The sequence below is a fragment of the Rhinolophus sinicus genome, chromosome 8 (genome assembly GCF_057876585.1).
Source record: "Rhinolophus sinicus isolate RSI-liver-muscle chromosome 8, RSI-T2T, whole genome shotgun sequence".
In the NCBI taxonomy this organism is placed as follows: domain Eukaryota; kingdom Metazoa; phylum Chordata; class Mammalia; order Chiroptera; family Rhinolophidae; genus Rhinolophus; species Rhinolophus sinicus.
Window position 1 is genome coordinate 43418930 of NC_142508.1, and position 14551 is coordinate 43433480.

Here is a 14551-nt window from a genome sequence, read left to right on the forward strand (position 1 = left end):
GTTGGCTTTGAAAGTCTATTTATTGGGGAGTCGTCATGGGGGGTTGGCAGTGAAGTGATATTGCCTGCTGTTCCCCAGTGCTGCCCCAACTAACAACTACCTGTCTCTCGTATAAATAAGTATAAAGGTCAGTAGAAAAGGAGTGCTTCCTCAGCACTGGAAGACGACGTTTGAGCTTTGGCTTAAGAGGGAGGTGCCTATCCCCTAGCCCAGCCGTGTGGAAGCCAGGAAGCTAGCTACAGGTGCAGGAGAGGGACGAGGGGCAGCCCCCACCTCAGGGTGCTGGCGTCTTTGGTTTGGACCGTTGTGAGCCTGGGGTCACAGCAAGCAGCCCCACCCACCCTCGGCCTCAGGACTGGGGTGGGATGGCGGCTACCCACTCTGATTCCCAAGCCCACGTCCCTGCCCCTGAAAGCCCTTCCTGCCACCTCAGTCAGCTAGGAAGAAGGAGGAAGTCCCAAGGATGAGATGGTGCCTGAGGAATGAGGTGCTGGTCACGGGATGTGGTCGTGGTTTTGGTCTGGGGGGGGGGGGGTCAGCAGAGTTCTCCCAGGAGCAGGAAGGATCCCAAGGGGCCATTGGAGGGCAGAACAGGGTGAACTGGGCCCCGACAGCAACGTCAGTTCTCAGGCCAGTCCTATGGTGTCACACCCTCCTCAGAGCCTCTGTCAGAACTTGGACATTCTGTTCCCCAGATGAAAAGATGGGGCCGTAATTCTCCCACGCAGACAAGCCATTCCTGCATTTGTTCACAAATGGGCACCACAGAGGAAGCTGACTGGTCCCTGGCCTCGGGAGCCAGCTCACAGCCACTGGAGGGAGCTGCTTAGGAGGCAGTGATTACTCATTCATAGGATTAGGCACAGTGACAGGCCTGTACCCTACAGCATCTGGATGGTGTTCTTTCAGGGTGCAAGTTTTATTTGTGGTTTCCAGCAGCCCCTCAGGAATCTTCCTGTCCGGTCAGAGGACCCTGTGTGGTTCTGACTCACAGTGGGACCCAGCTATGTCACGTCCCCTCTGCAGTCCTGTATCATGAAAGGGCCAGGTGCTACCTCATCTCCAAGGCCCGTCAGGTCGTCCACACTGGGCTCACATAATGTACAATACAACCTCCTGTCCTAGAGGTCAGTGCCTCCATGGCCAACCTCAGGCCCCCACACACCTCAGGGTTCCTCCAGCCAGACAGGTATCATCCAATAAATAAACCTGGCAGCGGGCAAGTGGGTCAACTCTGGGCCAGCCCCTGAAGGAGGCGGATCATGTTGTCCAGGCCCCAAAGGTAGCCATCCTCACGGTTGCCCTCAGCCCAGGGCAGCCGGTGGCTGAGTGTCTGGTGGTCAGGCAGGGCCACTGTCTTGCCGAAGTCAATCATCCAGACCTTGGCCAGGCCGGTGTGGTCATGCACAAAGAGAAGGGAGCTGCCCACCACCTGCAGGGAGAGAAGTGGGAGGTTAGGGGGCAGAGCAGGCATTGGCGAAGGTCCCCTTCTCAGGAGGCATCTGAACAGGGTGTTGACAGTATGAACTCTGGAGCCAGGTTGCCTGAGTTCAAATCCTGGCTCTGCTCCTTATTGGCTGTGTGGCCTTGGGAAGATGACTTAATCTCTCTGTGCCTCTGCTTCTTCACATACAAAGTGGGAATAATAGTACCATTTAGCTCAAAGGTTGCTGTGCATATTACATGTATTAATTATACAAAGCACTTAGAACAGTTGCCAGTATAGCCAATGTGCCGCAGATGTTAACCAGTTCAAGCTGAGGTACAAACTGAAATGCCTGCAGGATCCTGAATGAGTCAGGGAAGCCCAGTGGAGACTAAGGAAGTGGATCATGCCTTCCCTGTGGAAAGGGGCAGCCACTACACAACCCCAAAGGATTGCTGCTGGTGACCTAGGCCTCCTCTCTCCAGGACTCGGTTTCCTCATCTGTAGAATGGGGATGATGGTCACAGCCCTACCTCCTGGGGTCCTTGGCAGCATTCCATGATCCATGTACTCATCCGCTGTCTGTGGGCCTTGGCACACAGCCCTCAGAGGCGCTGGTTTTGATTTTCTAATTAGAAATAGTTTCCTTGCCTTCATCTAACTCCACGTTTGCACACTCCTCTTATTTTCTAGTTGGGTTTCAAACTCCACTGCCTCCAGAGAATCCAGAAGACAGGGCAGGTGAGTGGGCCTCTGAGAAGAGGCAGATGCAACCCTGCTCTGGATGGCTGTTGGCATGTGGCAAGCGGCCCAGTGTTGCCACATTTCCCAAGGAAACTAGAAATCCCAATTTTGGTGTGAAGGCTCACGTTTTAACTGTTGGTGACTCATTTTTTACAATGTTAAGTCACCAGGCAGGTGAAACCAAACAGGAGGACAGAAGAGATGAGATCCCTAGGCCTCCTTTTGTGACTTGTGTGTAAAGGCAGTGACAAGAACAACGAGGGTGACATTTGAGGATAAGAAACATGACAGTAACAGCCACACATACTGAGGGTTTACTGTGGGCCTCACTCTCCCTATATTAATCCACTTAACCCTCCCCATGCCCAGAGGGCAGGTCCTCCGTTACCCCATCCTGCAGGGGGGTTCGAACCCAAGCGGGTCTGACTCCCAGATCAGGGCTCTTCCAGAAGTCAGCGTAGGAGAAAGAGATAAGAGGGGCTTGAGGGGGAGGCGGAAGAGCTTGGAGAGAGGAGGGGAGAAGATAGATGCGGTGCTGTCACTAATTCTCAGACTTTCCAACAGAGCCCCAGAGAGATAAATGCTTCCAAAGAGACATAGACTGTGGATGGGAGGGAGAAGGGGAGGGGGAGAGCCAGCGAGGAATGCAGTTAACAATAATTGTAAATCATTGTGATTACAAAGTAACTGTAAGAGCTAGATGTTAAATGCGCTTCTATGTTCCCAATGGTAGCTCATCTCACACCTCAGCAGCCCTATAAGGAAGGTACTATTGTTCCTCCCCAGTTAGGGAGAAACGAAGAGGTCACACAGCAGAGCCAGCCTTTATCCCAGGCCTCCTGGCTCAAGTCCATGCCCCTAACTCTCCCACCTCCCTGAAATCCCCTATGTTGCCTACCCTAAAAAAGCAAACTCCAAAACTTGCGGTCTCCTTTTAATAGCTTTAGCCTGTAACTCTGTCAGCAATTTCCCCTCATGCCACCTGGACCCCAAAAGCCCCTACACACACACACACACACACACACACACACACACACAGGGCTCTCTGCTCCTGTGGCGGTTGGGGCTCACACCTCGTGGGTCTTGAAGAAGGGAGAGTTCTCCAGAGCCTCACGAAGTTCTTCTAGGCGTGCCACGTACTTTCTCTGTGTGTGAAAGGGAGGGTTTCTTGGTTAGCAGAGGGACTTTGTAGGTCCTCACCCATCTGGAGATTTGACCTTCTCCCATACCCCCAAAGGAGCAGCAGACACAGCCAGGATGGGATAAGGGGAGCCATGAGGAAAATGGGAGGGGTGACACAGATGAGAGTGCAGTTAGATTACAAAAATACCCGCAATTCCTAGCAGCTCCTCCCACCAAGAGGTGAAGTCTGTTTCCCTTTAACCTAGGCTTGGTCATGTGACTTGCTCTGGCCAACAGTACATGGCAGAAATGATGGTGGCCTAGCCATCAAGAGGTCTTACACTTTTACTTGTTCTTTTAGTCACCTGCTTCCACCGTGAGAACAAGCACAGGTTAGCCTGCTGGATCATGAGAGAGTCAAGAGGCCAAGTCATGAGCTGAGACCACCAGACATGTGAGCAGTGCCTTCCTAGACCAGCCAGCTTGGCCAAGCCACCAGCTGACCTCAGCCCCAAGCAAGAGACCATTGACCTGAGAGCAACAATGGTGGCGGTGGTCTTAAGCTACTAAATTTGGGACATGGGTGTCCTGCTCACCAGTATTCCACGGTTCCCGTCCACAAAGTCCTCCAAAACCTTTGTCACCTGTTCCAGCTCCTGTGTCTTCTTGAAGTTGGTATTGCAAGTCCCATCAGCTTTCTGCAGGGCAAGGGGTGAAGGCATAGTGTCATAACTTTTCCTTTCCACACCCAACACCAAGCAGCCTCAGGCACCTCCTGGGACACCTGCCTGCCTCCATGCTCAATGGCTGCTCATCAGAAGCCAACCCACCTGCCCAACCCAGATCAATCCAGCCCCAAGTCACTATCCTGAGCAGCTGGTCCTTTCAAGTCTAACTTTGAACCCCCCGGGTTGAGCCAGTCTAGCCAAGTGGGCTTTGGATGGGGGTAAATCTGGCTTTGAATTGTGACTCTGCTACTTCCTAGCTGGGTGGCTTTAAGCAAGTCACTTCACCTGTCTCAACCTCAATTTCCTCATCTGGAAAATGGGAATTTACTAAAAATGGTATACAGATTAGAAGAGATTGGGCATGTAGGATGTACAGCACAGTGCCTGCACATAGTAAGCAAGCACTCAATAAATGAGACTAGTGTTACGTTTTACGTCTGAGAGGGGCAGAGAGAAGCCATCTGAGTCATACTGCCATGCTGTGTTAGGTGTCATGTGGGCACTGGTAACATGGAGGTAACAGGATAGACACAATTAGATGAGGGAGGCAGTATTGAATAAGAGCATCACAAAAGGAGATAAGAATAATGAAGGAGTATAGGGAGCTCTGCGGAGGTAAAGAGAGGGCCCTCATCTAGTAAGGAGGACTTCCTGGAGGAAGTAAAATTTAAAAGGAGACAGGAAAATGGGAGCCAACCAGGAGAACAACAAGGGGAACAGCAGTCCTGGCAGAGGGAACAGCATGTGCAGAGGCCCTGTGGCAGGAGAGAGCAGGACCCTTTCAAGGAAATGGAGTGCTTCACTGTGGCCGGAAGGTACACAAGAAGGAAGAGAGGAGTGAGAGACGAGGCTAGACCCTGGAGGGCCCTTTAGGCCAGGGAACCTCTCTTGAAGGTCCTAGGGAGCCACAGAATGGTGAATAGGAGAATGACAGCCAGATTTGCAACTTAGAATGATGGCTCAGGCGAGGCCATGGGAAAACAAGCACTCTCATACATCATGGTGGGATGCACAATGGTACAACACCTATGGAAGGAGTTTGGCAATCTTTAGCAACATTCCTAATACATTTCATCTTTGACCCAGTAGTCCTGCTTCTGGGAATCTAGTCTATAGCTAAACCTTCACACTAGTAAAACGTCTTATATACAAAGTGATCCACTGAGACATTGTTTATAATGGCAAAAAATGGAAAATGCAAACAACCCAGGTGGCCATCTATAGGGGACTGTGGCATATCCACAAAGAGCTATTACAGCTCTCAAGGGAAAGGGAGGGGAGGGGAGCCCCAGGGTTGAGAGAGAGGTTTCTCCTGTATACACTTTATAATAGTATTTTGACTTTCGAACTTTATGAATACCTAGTCAAACAACTAGATTTAATTTTTTTAAAAAAATGATAAAGAAAATCTTTCTCCAAAAGGAGGAAAAAAGGATCACTCCAGCTGGCGTGTTGGACAATGGATCAGAGGAGGCTGGGGCAGGAGAAGACAGGGTCAGACTAGGGCAGAGCCATGCGAAAAGAGACGAAGATGGAATTAAGAGATGCTCAGGCAGAGGCATAAACAAAACTTGGTCTCTGATGGATATGGAGGTGAGAGAGAGGCAGGACCTCTCCTATCCCCAGACTTTTCATCCTCTGCAGTCTCCTGCTTGCTTTCCAGGTCTTGCTTCTTTCCAGCTTTCCCTGACACCCATGTTCCATGAGAAGTCCTGCCTAGATCCAGTTCCCAGCCCTCTAGTGACAGGCTAGCCACTCCTGGCCCTCACCTTGATGCCCTCAATCCGGAAGCCCAGGGTGGAGGTCGAGCTCACAGTCTCCCTCCACTGCATGTAGCGGGGCTTGGTGACTGCACCCTGGGCATGCTCCTCGGGGGTGGGGGCCCCAGGGTCCACAGCCACCATCTTCTCATACATGTCCTTCCGGGGCCAGGGCCGTTCTCGCGCCTTCACTAGCTCCTCTTCCAGGTAGGTCCTGGAACACAGGATGTGACAAAGAAAATTATGAAAACAAAGCTGGAGGACTTACACTCCACGATATCAAGGCATGTTATAAAACTACAGTGTGGCACAAAAAATAGACAAATAGCTCAACGGACCAAAACAGAGTCCACAAACAGACACACAAATACATTCACCGATTTATGACAATGAAGGCACTACAATTCAGTGGGGAAATGGGAGTCCTCTCAATAAATGCGGCTGGGTCAATAGGATATCCATATAGGGGGGGAAAAAGAACCTCGATCCCTACCTCACACCACATATAAAAATTCATTCTAGATGGATTGCAGAGCTAAACGTAAGAGTTAAAACAATAAATCTTACATAAGAAAACAGGAGAAGATCTTCATGATCTTGGAGTAGGCAGGCATTTCTTAAACACATGAAAAAAACTGACAAACTGGACTAAATTAAAAGTATTCTCTTTATCAAAAGACTATTAAGAGAGTGAAATGTGAGAGCTGGAGAATATGCATGTACATCTCCAACAAAGGACCTGTATCCTGAATACAGAAAGAATTACAAATCTAAAAGAAAAAGACAGTCCAATAGAAAAATGGGCAAAATATTCACACAAGCACTTTTCAAAAGAGGATTTCCAAATGACCAATCAATGCTCAACTTCTTTGGTCATCAGAGAAACAGAAATTAAAGCCATAATGAGACACCTACCAGAATGATTAAAATTAATAGAACAGGTAAATACTTTGATGAGAAAATAGAACAACTGGAAGTCTCATACACTGCTGCTGGGGATGCACGTACAACCACTTTGAAGGTTGACTTGGCACTATCTTCAAACATGCCCACCCGGACCTTCCACCTCTGCTTCACGGCTATCCCTGACCCCACCTGCTGCCCATCTTGCAGTCCATGATGGAAGGGCCCTCGAAGTCTGCCAGGAGATCTTCCATCTGGTTGAAGGCCTGGCCATCCTTTTGCACCGTGCCATAGTAGGTTGGTACGAAAGGCCGCAGGGGGTCGCTCATCAGATGCTCCAGGCTACGCTGCTCACACTGACAAAAACGCTTTAGAATCCGGCCATCCTCTCCCGCCTGGAAGTTCCCTAGGAGCAGCACAGTCAATAAGAAGGTCAGAAAGTGTATCAGCAGGGACTCCCCAGCTCTCCTGTAGGCATCAGACCTGGCCACTGTCTTTTTGCCTGACGCTTCTACAATGCTTTCTCTCCCTCCCTGCGTATCTCAAAATCCTGGCCAGGGATGGCAAAGGAAAGGTCTATTTCTGCTCTTTGTTTAAACAAAGTCCTCTTCACAGCAGAGTGCATCCTCATTTGTTTTGTAATTTTGGATGTGAGCTCACAATCAGCTGTGGGAATTTTTGTGAGATCTGTCAAGAGCTTGACTCTCCAGAGTAGACGTGCATTTGCTTCTGCCTAGAGTCCCAGGGTGCTAACAACTTAAGTTAATTTTACAAATCAAGCCTTTCCTAGACCACACAGAGAGAGTGTAGATTAGAATTACAAATTCTTACTGAGGCAGGTTGTATTTTCCAAAAATGTCTGCAACAATAACTCCTGTCCCACATACTCTTCTAGAATTTTGTCATTCCCCAGCAAGGAGTGGAATCTCATTCTTCTCCTCTTGACTCTGAGAGGGCTACGGCAGAAGCAACACTGTGTGACCTCAGAGTCTATAAAAGCAGCTTCCACTTTGTTGGCAGAGACACTTTGCAGTCCTGAGCTGCCACGTAAGAAATCTTGGTACTCGAGGTGACCATGCTGTGAGGAAGCCCAAGCAGCAGTATGGAGAAGCCACCTAGAGGCTTTCCAGCCAGCAGCCCCAGCTGAGACCCAGCAAACAGTCAGCATCAATTGCCAGGCATGTGAGTGAATAACCTTCCAGAAGTTTCCAGCTTGCACCCTTCAAGCTGTCCTAGCTAAGTTGCTAGATATTATGGAGCAGCAGTAAGCCATCCCTGCCGTGCTCTGTCTGAACTCCTGACCCACAACATGTGACTATAATAAAATAGTTGTTTCATTCTACTAAGCTTTATTTTTTAAACCACTGCTAAGTTTTGAGGTTTTCTTGTTTTTTGATTTTTGCTTTAACTCAACAATAGTAACTAGGACACATATAGATAGCCGGCCGGTGTTGACAGTTTCAGGGGGGTCTTGCCTTTTTTTGACTTTGATCTAGGATGAACAGGCAGATGAGTTCCCCTCCTGTTTCCCTTTGCTGGTGGGCATGGTTTGTCTACATCAGCCCGCTGCCCGTTTTTGTTAATAAAACCTTATTGGAACAAAGACACGTTTACATATTATCTATGGCAGCTTTTATGCTACCACAGCAGAGTTGAATAGTTGTGACAGAGACCGCATGGCCCACAAAAAATAAGATATTTATTGTCTAACCTTTTACAAAAAATGCTAGGCATTGTGCTGTTGTGTACTGGAGACATTATACTTGGCCCTGGGGAAAAACCATTATAGCTGTTGTTTATTGGGGGCCTACTAGGCTCTGGACACAGGGTGAGGACAGGGAACGATAATTTCCATTCATGAGGGGCCTGTGTCTCAGTCTCGATATACATTTTGATTTTAACCCTTCAGTTAATCCTGAGAAGGAGGTATGATTATCTGTATGTTACAGATGAGGAAACTGAGGTCCAGTGAGAGAAAGTAACTTCCCAGGTCACCCACAAATAAAGAGCAGCACTAGTATTTGAAGCCCAGGCCCATTTGTCCCCAGGGTTGTGGATTTACACCCCCACTCCACACCCCAATACTGGGATAACAGGGAACAGCCTTCTGCCCTGATGTATAAACGACCAGGCCTAAGCACTTCTAATAATAGCCCCATGAGGTGCAGACCATCACCAAACCCACTTTACAGATGAGAAAACTAAACTACAGAGAGCAGCTCTGTAGCTTTCCTTCTCCAGCCCAGGCATCTTTGCCCAGCTCTGTCTGCCCCCCGCCAGCCCCCACCCCCTGCTCTCACCAGCATGTCCAGATAGTTGGACCCAAGGGTAGTGTTTTCGGAAGGAGACCACAAACGGCGAATACTTCAGAACTGTCTTCAGCTTCTTCCACGGTTTGTTCTGTGTGGGGCAGAGCAGGGTTGGGTCAGGGCTGAGGCTGGGGAGGGAAGGGGGTGGATGGTGCTGCCATGAGAGGGAATGAAGGTGGACCTGTCGCAGGGGGCTCACAGGGATCTCCAAGGGAGGACGCAACCCGGAGCAGGAGTGGCAGAGTTCTTGCCTCCATGCAAGAAAGAATTCAAGAGCAAGACAGACGTGCGAATTGAATGTTCTGCCTCAGACCTGGGCTTTTCCCGGGCCTTGGGGCTTCCTGGGATCACTGGTCCAAAGCCACTGGAGTGAGCCATGCCCACTTACTCCAGCAATCACAAGATTCCCCCAAAGGCCTCCGCACAGATGGGGAAGAGTCTTTGTCCATTTCTCTCTGTCATCACTTCTTTTGTATCTGTTTCTCTCTGTCCCCTCAAACGAGTAAAGATAGGCCAGGTTTTGTTGCAGTAACAAGCAATCCCCAAATATCCCCCCTCCACACACACACACACACACACACACACACACACACACACACTCCAAAAATTTGGAAGCCTCATCTCTGTCTCCAAACCAAGTCAGACCTTCTGGGAAAAAGGACAGAGGCAGGAGTTGATGAATGGAGGCTGAACCACAGAGAGAGAAGAAACGGAGACCTGACAAAATGATGACAGAGACAAAGATTGCAGCAGTCATGAGAGCAGCTCACCAGATAGCTCCAGCCCTCCCCCTCACAGGCATGCGCCTGCTCTTTTGAACTTAGGTTACTGACTTGCTTTGGCCAATGAAATATGAGCAGAAGTGTGGCTTTTGGGTGGAAGCCTTAAAGCCAGAGTGTGGCCCATCACATTCTTTTCCCTACTAAAGAAAGGGGTGGGAAGAGAAATGGCGGCTTCCTCCGCTTGGGCCCTGCAGGAGGACAGCATGGAGCAGAGGTGTCTGGGGTTGTTTGTTCCAACAGCAAATCCTGACCTATTCTGACTAATAGAGAGACAGACACAAAGTTACCAAAAGAGAAAGAAACGTAGAGAGACAGAAAGGGAGACACAGATACAAAGTAATGGCAGAGAGAGAAAAAAGATAGAAGCAGAGAAAAACAGAGAGAGGGCAATAGAAAACCAGAGAAGCAAACAGAAAACAAGGACTTAGTTACATCATGTTGACTCAACCAAGAGCTTCTTAAGACTGGGTTAGTGTCTGATTCACATGCATGTGTGTGTGTACACACACACACACACACACACGCAAGAACATACATTCTCTGCTCTAAGCACACAGCATGCTTTTAGCAAGTATTGGGAGAATTGGGTCATCTCCACAGGAGAAAGCTGTGTGGCTCATCCCACCCCCATCTCCCCAACCCTCCCAGCCACCCTGGAGTCAAGACCATGTTCTCTCTCACCCGCTCAGAGCCCAGCTACCTAGCAGACACCTAACTGAGGTGAGAAGGTCAAGCAGAGTCAGAGTATTGGGCTGCAGGATTCAGGAAAAGCTATTCCCTCCCCCCTCCAGCTGCCCAAGTGGGAGTGGAGAGGAGGTGATTAATCAAGGTTCCTGTTTACTAAGCACCTGGAACATTCCAGGCATAATGACAAAGACTCAGTGTGCCATATCCTACTTAATCCTAAAAACACAACCCCAGGAGGATTGTTGACTCTGTTACAGAGGAAGAAATAAGCTCAGAGGGGTGAAGTCACTTGCCCAAATCACACAGCACAGAGCTGATTCTACCTCTGGTCTAATCCCACTGCCCTGGGTTTACCCACCCCATCCCTACTAGACTACAAACTCTGAGGGCAAGGACTGAGGTTGCCATGGTTATGACTGTGTCCCAGTCCATGGCCTGGCACATAGTAAGTGCTCGAAAAAAGGTTGTGTGGATTGAAGTTTGGTTGAAACTGTTTTTATTTTTTTCAATCATAAGCAGATTCAGTATCTTCTCTGTCTCTCTCTTGTTTAGATCTGATAGTTAATCTGGGTTGATATCAGGATGGTCTCAGCTCACATGCCCCCTCCTCCAGGAAGTCCTCTTTGATACCCTAGGTTTAGCCAGTCACCTCTTCTGGACTCCCACAACTCTTTGGGCTTCCCCAATCCCAGCCCTGACCACTCTGAGCTGTCACAGCCTGGTGATGGGTCTGTCTCCCTCACTGGCCTGGGAGCTCCATGAGGGCAGTGTCTCGATCACTGTTGTGTCCCCAGCAAAGCCAACAAGGGCCAGATATATAGCAGTGGCCCAGAGACTATTGTCTAATTAGGACGACGGGATGGATGTGAGAAGGAAGGAAGGGGGGAGAAAAGAAAGAAAGTAGCTGGGCCTTTAAGGTCAGATGGGATTTTTCAAAATGAGTGAGACGGAAGAAAGGGTATTCTGGGCAGTGGGAACGCTTGAGCAATGAGTGGAGGCAGGATGGCGGCAGTGTTGGAGGAACAGTGTGTACTTGGGCTTTGTTAGAGCAGAGGGGTCAGGGCTGGAGAAAGGAAGCTGAACGTGGGAAGCAGCCTGGAGACAGGAAGCTCTGAACACAGGACTGAACTCCTGATCACTATCAGGAAGGCCCTGGGGAGCCATGGAAGGCGCTGGAGCATGGAAAGTTCAAAACTTGATCAGAAGTGGGCCATGTAGGAAGAATCGGGAAAGATGAAAAAAATTGGATACAGAGAGGCCTGGCAGGAAAGTAGGTTAGGGATGGATCCATACACCGCAGGGGTTAAAATGAGTAGGTTTTAAACTCAGCCAGAACTGAGTTAGAATCCTAGCTCTGACCAGACTTAGCCAACCCTACTAAGCAAGTGACTTCACCTCTCTAGACCTCAGTTCTCTCATCTGTAAAATGGAAATAATAATCATCCCAATCTCATAGTGCTGTTATAAGGATTCAAAGAGTTAACACATATAAAGCATTTTAAAAAGTGCCTGGTATTCAGTAAGGGTTTGAGTATCAGCTCTGTGTCTTTCAAGGTGTGTGACCTTGGACAGTGTCTTGACCTCTCTGTGCCTCAGTTTCCTCACCTATAAAATGGGATGATAATAGTATCTAACTCCTAGGGCTGTTGTGAGGATTAAATAAGTTAATACGAGTAAGGAGATTAGTACAAGGCTGGGCACAAGTACTAGCTGCTTTTTTTTTTTCACCCACTTCCAGCTCAGCTGTTCTGAGATGCCAAGGAGGTGAGAGGGTAGGCAGAGGGAATGGCAATGGCAGACAGCCCGCAGGTCAACTCCCTTGCTCTGGCACAGACGGGCTGAGGCAGGTCTGTCTCTTACATCTGTGGCCACATGTGTGAACACGTTCCTAAGGGAGGCATGTGGGGTGAGGAGTGCTCACTGCAGACTCCAATCAGGGGCCCCAGAACAATGGGAGGACCCAGAGGGAGGACCCAGAGGGCGGACCCACTCTCACACCTGCCTTTGCAGTGACCCTCCCTCCTGAACCTGCCCAGCTGGGCCCTCCTGATTCACCAGGGGAGAACCGCACCCAAGCCCGGGGTCAAGGTGGAGGATGTAAACAAGAGTCTGCTGGGGACTCTCCGGGGAGTTGGGGGACAACTAGGAGACCACAGGATACCTGGCTAGGCTTGGGGTCCCTTAACATTTTGGGTTCACAAAGCCCTTTGTGAATCTGATAAAAGCTGGGGACTTTCTCCCTACAAACAGTGAATGGGCTAAAGGTTGGTAAAGGTTCATGATCCTTTAAGGTAGCCATATGCCCCAGACTAAGAAATTTGGGGTAGAAAGTACACTTTTTCTGCCCCTCTATATGAGTGCTCTTCAGATTTTGGGGTCATAAATACACTCTCCAGAGGATCCAACAAAAGTCATAGACCCTTGCTTCAAAAATATGTGTATACAGCATATCGCACCGTTTCAGGCATTCCTGGGCAGCATGAAGTCAGCCAGTGGCCATCCATTTTAGACCCCGGTACTGGAGGCAGTGGGTGAGGGGGAAAGGAGAGGATTAATTAGGAGGGGGCTGGAGTGGGTTAGTAAACCACCTGGCAGAGGAAGAAGGTCAGTGGATGGAAGAGGTACCTGGAGATGAAATTGCTGGTAGATGCTAGGGAACTTCTCAAAGCAAAGGCAAGGGGATAAGAGGTCTAAGGGGTGTGTGGCTTAAGGGCAGGATGGATCCCACTCACCCCAGACCTGTCCTCAGGGTCGCTGGCACTTTCACCCCCGGCAACCACGTCATCCTCAGACTCGTCGAAAGAGGAGGCAGAGGAGAAGCCACCACTGCCCACCTCAACCCGGGAGGGGGGTCCCACTGGTTGAGCCTCAGGTTCAGGGGTTTCAGGAGTGATGATGAGGCGGGGCACAGGGTTCAGGGAGCTATACTCCAGGTGAGAGTACAGGTGAGTCACCAACTCCCCAAGTTCTGGTTCCGCTAATGAGCCATCTTGGTTGGGCTCCCCCAAAAGGCAGTCTGTCCCAGGCTCTGTCTGGGATCCATGAGTAGTATCTTGTGTCTGTGCAGCGTCAGTGCCAGGTTGTGTCCAGGAGCCATCAGTAGCTTGTTGTATTGAGAAACCAGTGCCAAGCTGTTTCCAGGTTGTTTCAGTATCCTGTTGTATTTGGGAGCCACCAGTGTGAGGCTGTGTCCTGGGACCTTCAGTATTCTGTTGTGTCCTGGAGCCATCAATGTACAATTCTTTCCAGGAGCCATCAGCACTTCGCTCTGTTGAGGGACAGGCCCCTTCTGGCTGAGTTAGGAAGCTGGACCTCTTCTGGTGGGCCCAGAGGTTATCAGTCCGGGGCTTGGCCCTCTCTGGATGGGCCTGTGACCCATGTATTTCTCGCTCTGTCCAGGACCCATCAACGTTGGGTTGCGTCCAGAGGCTGGCCCTCTCTGGCTGAGACTGGAGGTCGGACCTGCGTGGATCACCACAAAATCCATCTGTCTCAGTCTCCGTCCAGGGACCGGCTGTCTCCAGCTCTGAACAGTGGCTGCTCCTTTCTGGATGTCCCCAGAGACTGAACCTATCTGGCTCCGTCTTTTGGCTGGGCTGCTCCGTCTCCGTTCCGAGGCCAGCTGCTTCAGGCTCAGCCCGGCCGTCTGTCCCCGACTCAGGCCCGAGGCCGGCACTCTCACGCTCGGTGTGAAAGCAGGACACTTTGGTCCGGGCCCGGGACCCGCCCCCCTCCGGCCGCCCCGCCGGGCCCCCAGCGCCGGGCCCAGGTCGCTGCTGCCCAGGCTGCCGCCGCCGCCCCCCTCGAGGAGCTTCCAGTCCCATGCGGGCTGCCCCCGGCAGTGCCCCGGCCTCGTTCAGGCTCCCCCGGCACGGGCAGCGCCTCATGCCCGCTCCCTTGGTTCGGGCTTCGGCTCGACCCAGCCCCTCCTGCCCCTTTAAATCCTGCGAGGGGTGTGGCTGGGGAGCCCCGACTCCCGAGTTCCGGCCCGCTGAGCTCCAGCCCTTCGGGCCACGCAGGGGTTAACCGATACTCCCCCTCCGGGGGAAAAGCCCAGAAGCCCCGCCCCACAGGACGTGACGTAAGGAGC

At 50.6% G+C, this 14551-nt stretch overlaps 1 protein-coding gene and 1 long non-coding RNA gene across 2 annotated transcripts; one reads left to right on the plus strand and one right to left on the minus strand.

The window, feature by feature from the left end:
* Window position 1: 1 nt before the first annotated feature.
* Window positions 2-14475, minus strand: ITPKC (inositol-trisphosphate 3-kinase C). Its single transcript, XM_019751443.3, has 7 exons — window positions 13194-14475; window positions 8984-9083; window positions 6876-7089; window positions 5790-5994; window positions 3889-3990; window positions 3244-3315; window positions 2-1432 (listed from the first exon to the last, which is right to left on the minus strand). The coding sequence occupies exons 1-7, from the start codon at window positions 14346-14348 to the stop codon at window positions 1229-1231; spliced, it is 2052 nt and encodes a 683-aa protein (XP_019607002.2). The 5' UTR covers window positions 14349-14475; the 3' UTR covers window positions 2-1228.
* On the plus strand, window positions 1918-8025 carry LOC141567449 (uncharacterized). The gene is made up of 2 exons (XR_012490079.2): window positions 1918-2167; window positions 3654-8025. It is a non-coding gene; the product is annotated as an uncharacterized LOC141567449 (long non-coding RNA).
* Window positions 14476-14551: the final 76 nt, after the last annotated feature.

Coding starts and splice junctions, on each gene's coding strand:
- ITPKC (XM_019751443.3), bottom strand. CDS start 14,348: ATGAGGCGCTGCCCGTGCCGGGGGAGCCTGAACGAGGCCGGGGCACTG. Junction 3,991..5,789: donor TCCGGATTGAGGGCATCAAG/GTGAGGGCCAGG, acceptor CTTGCCCTGCAG/AAAGCTGATGGGACTTGCAA. Junction 3,316..3,888: donor ACGGGAACCGTGGAATACTG/GTGAGCAGGACA, acceptor TTTCACACACAG/AGAAAGTACGTGGCACGCCT.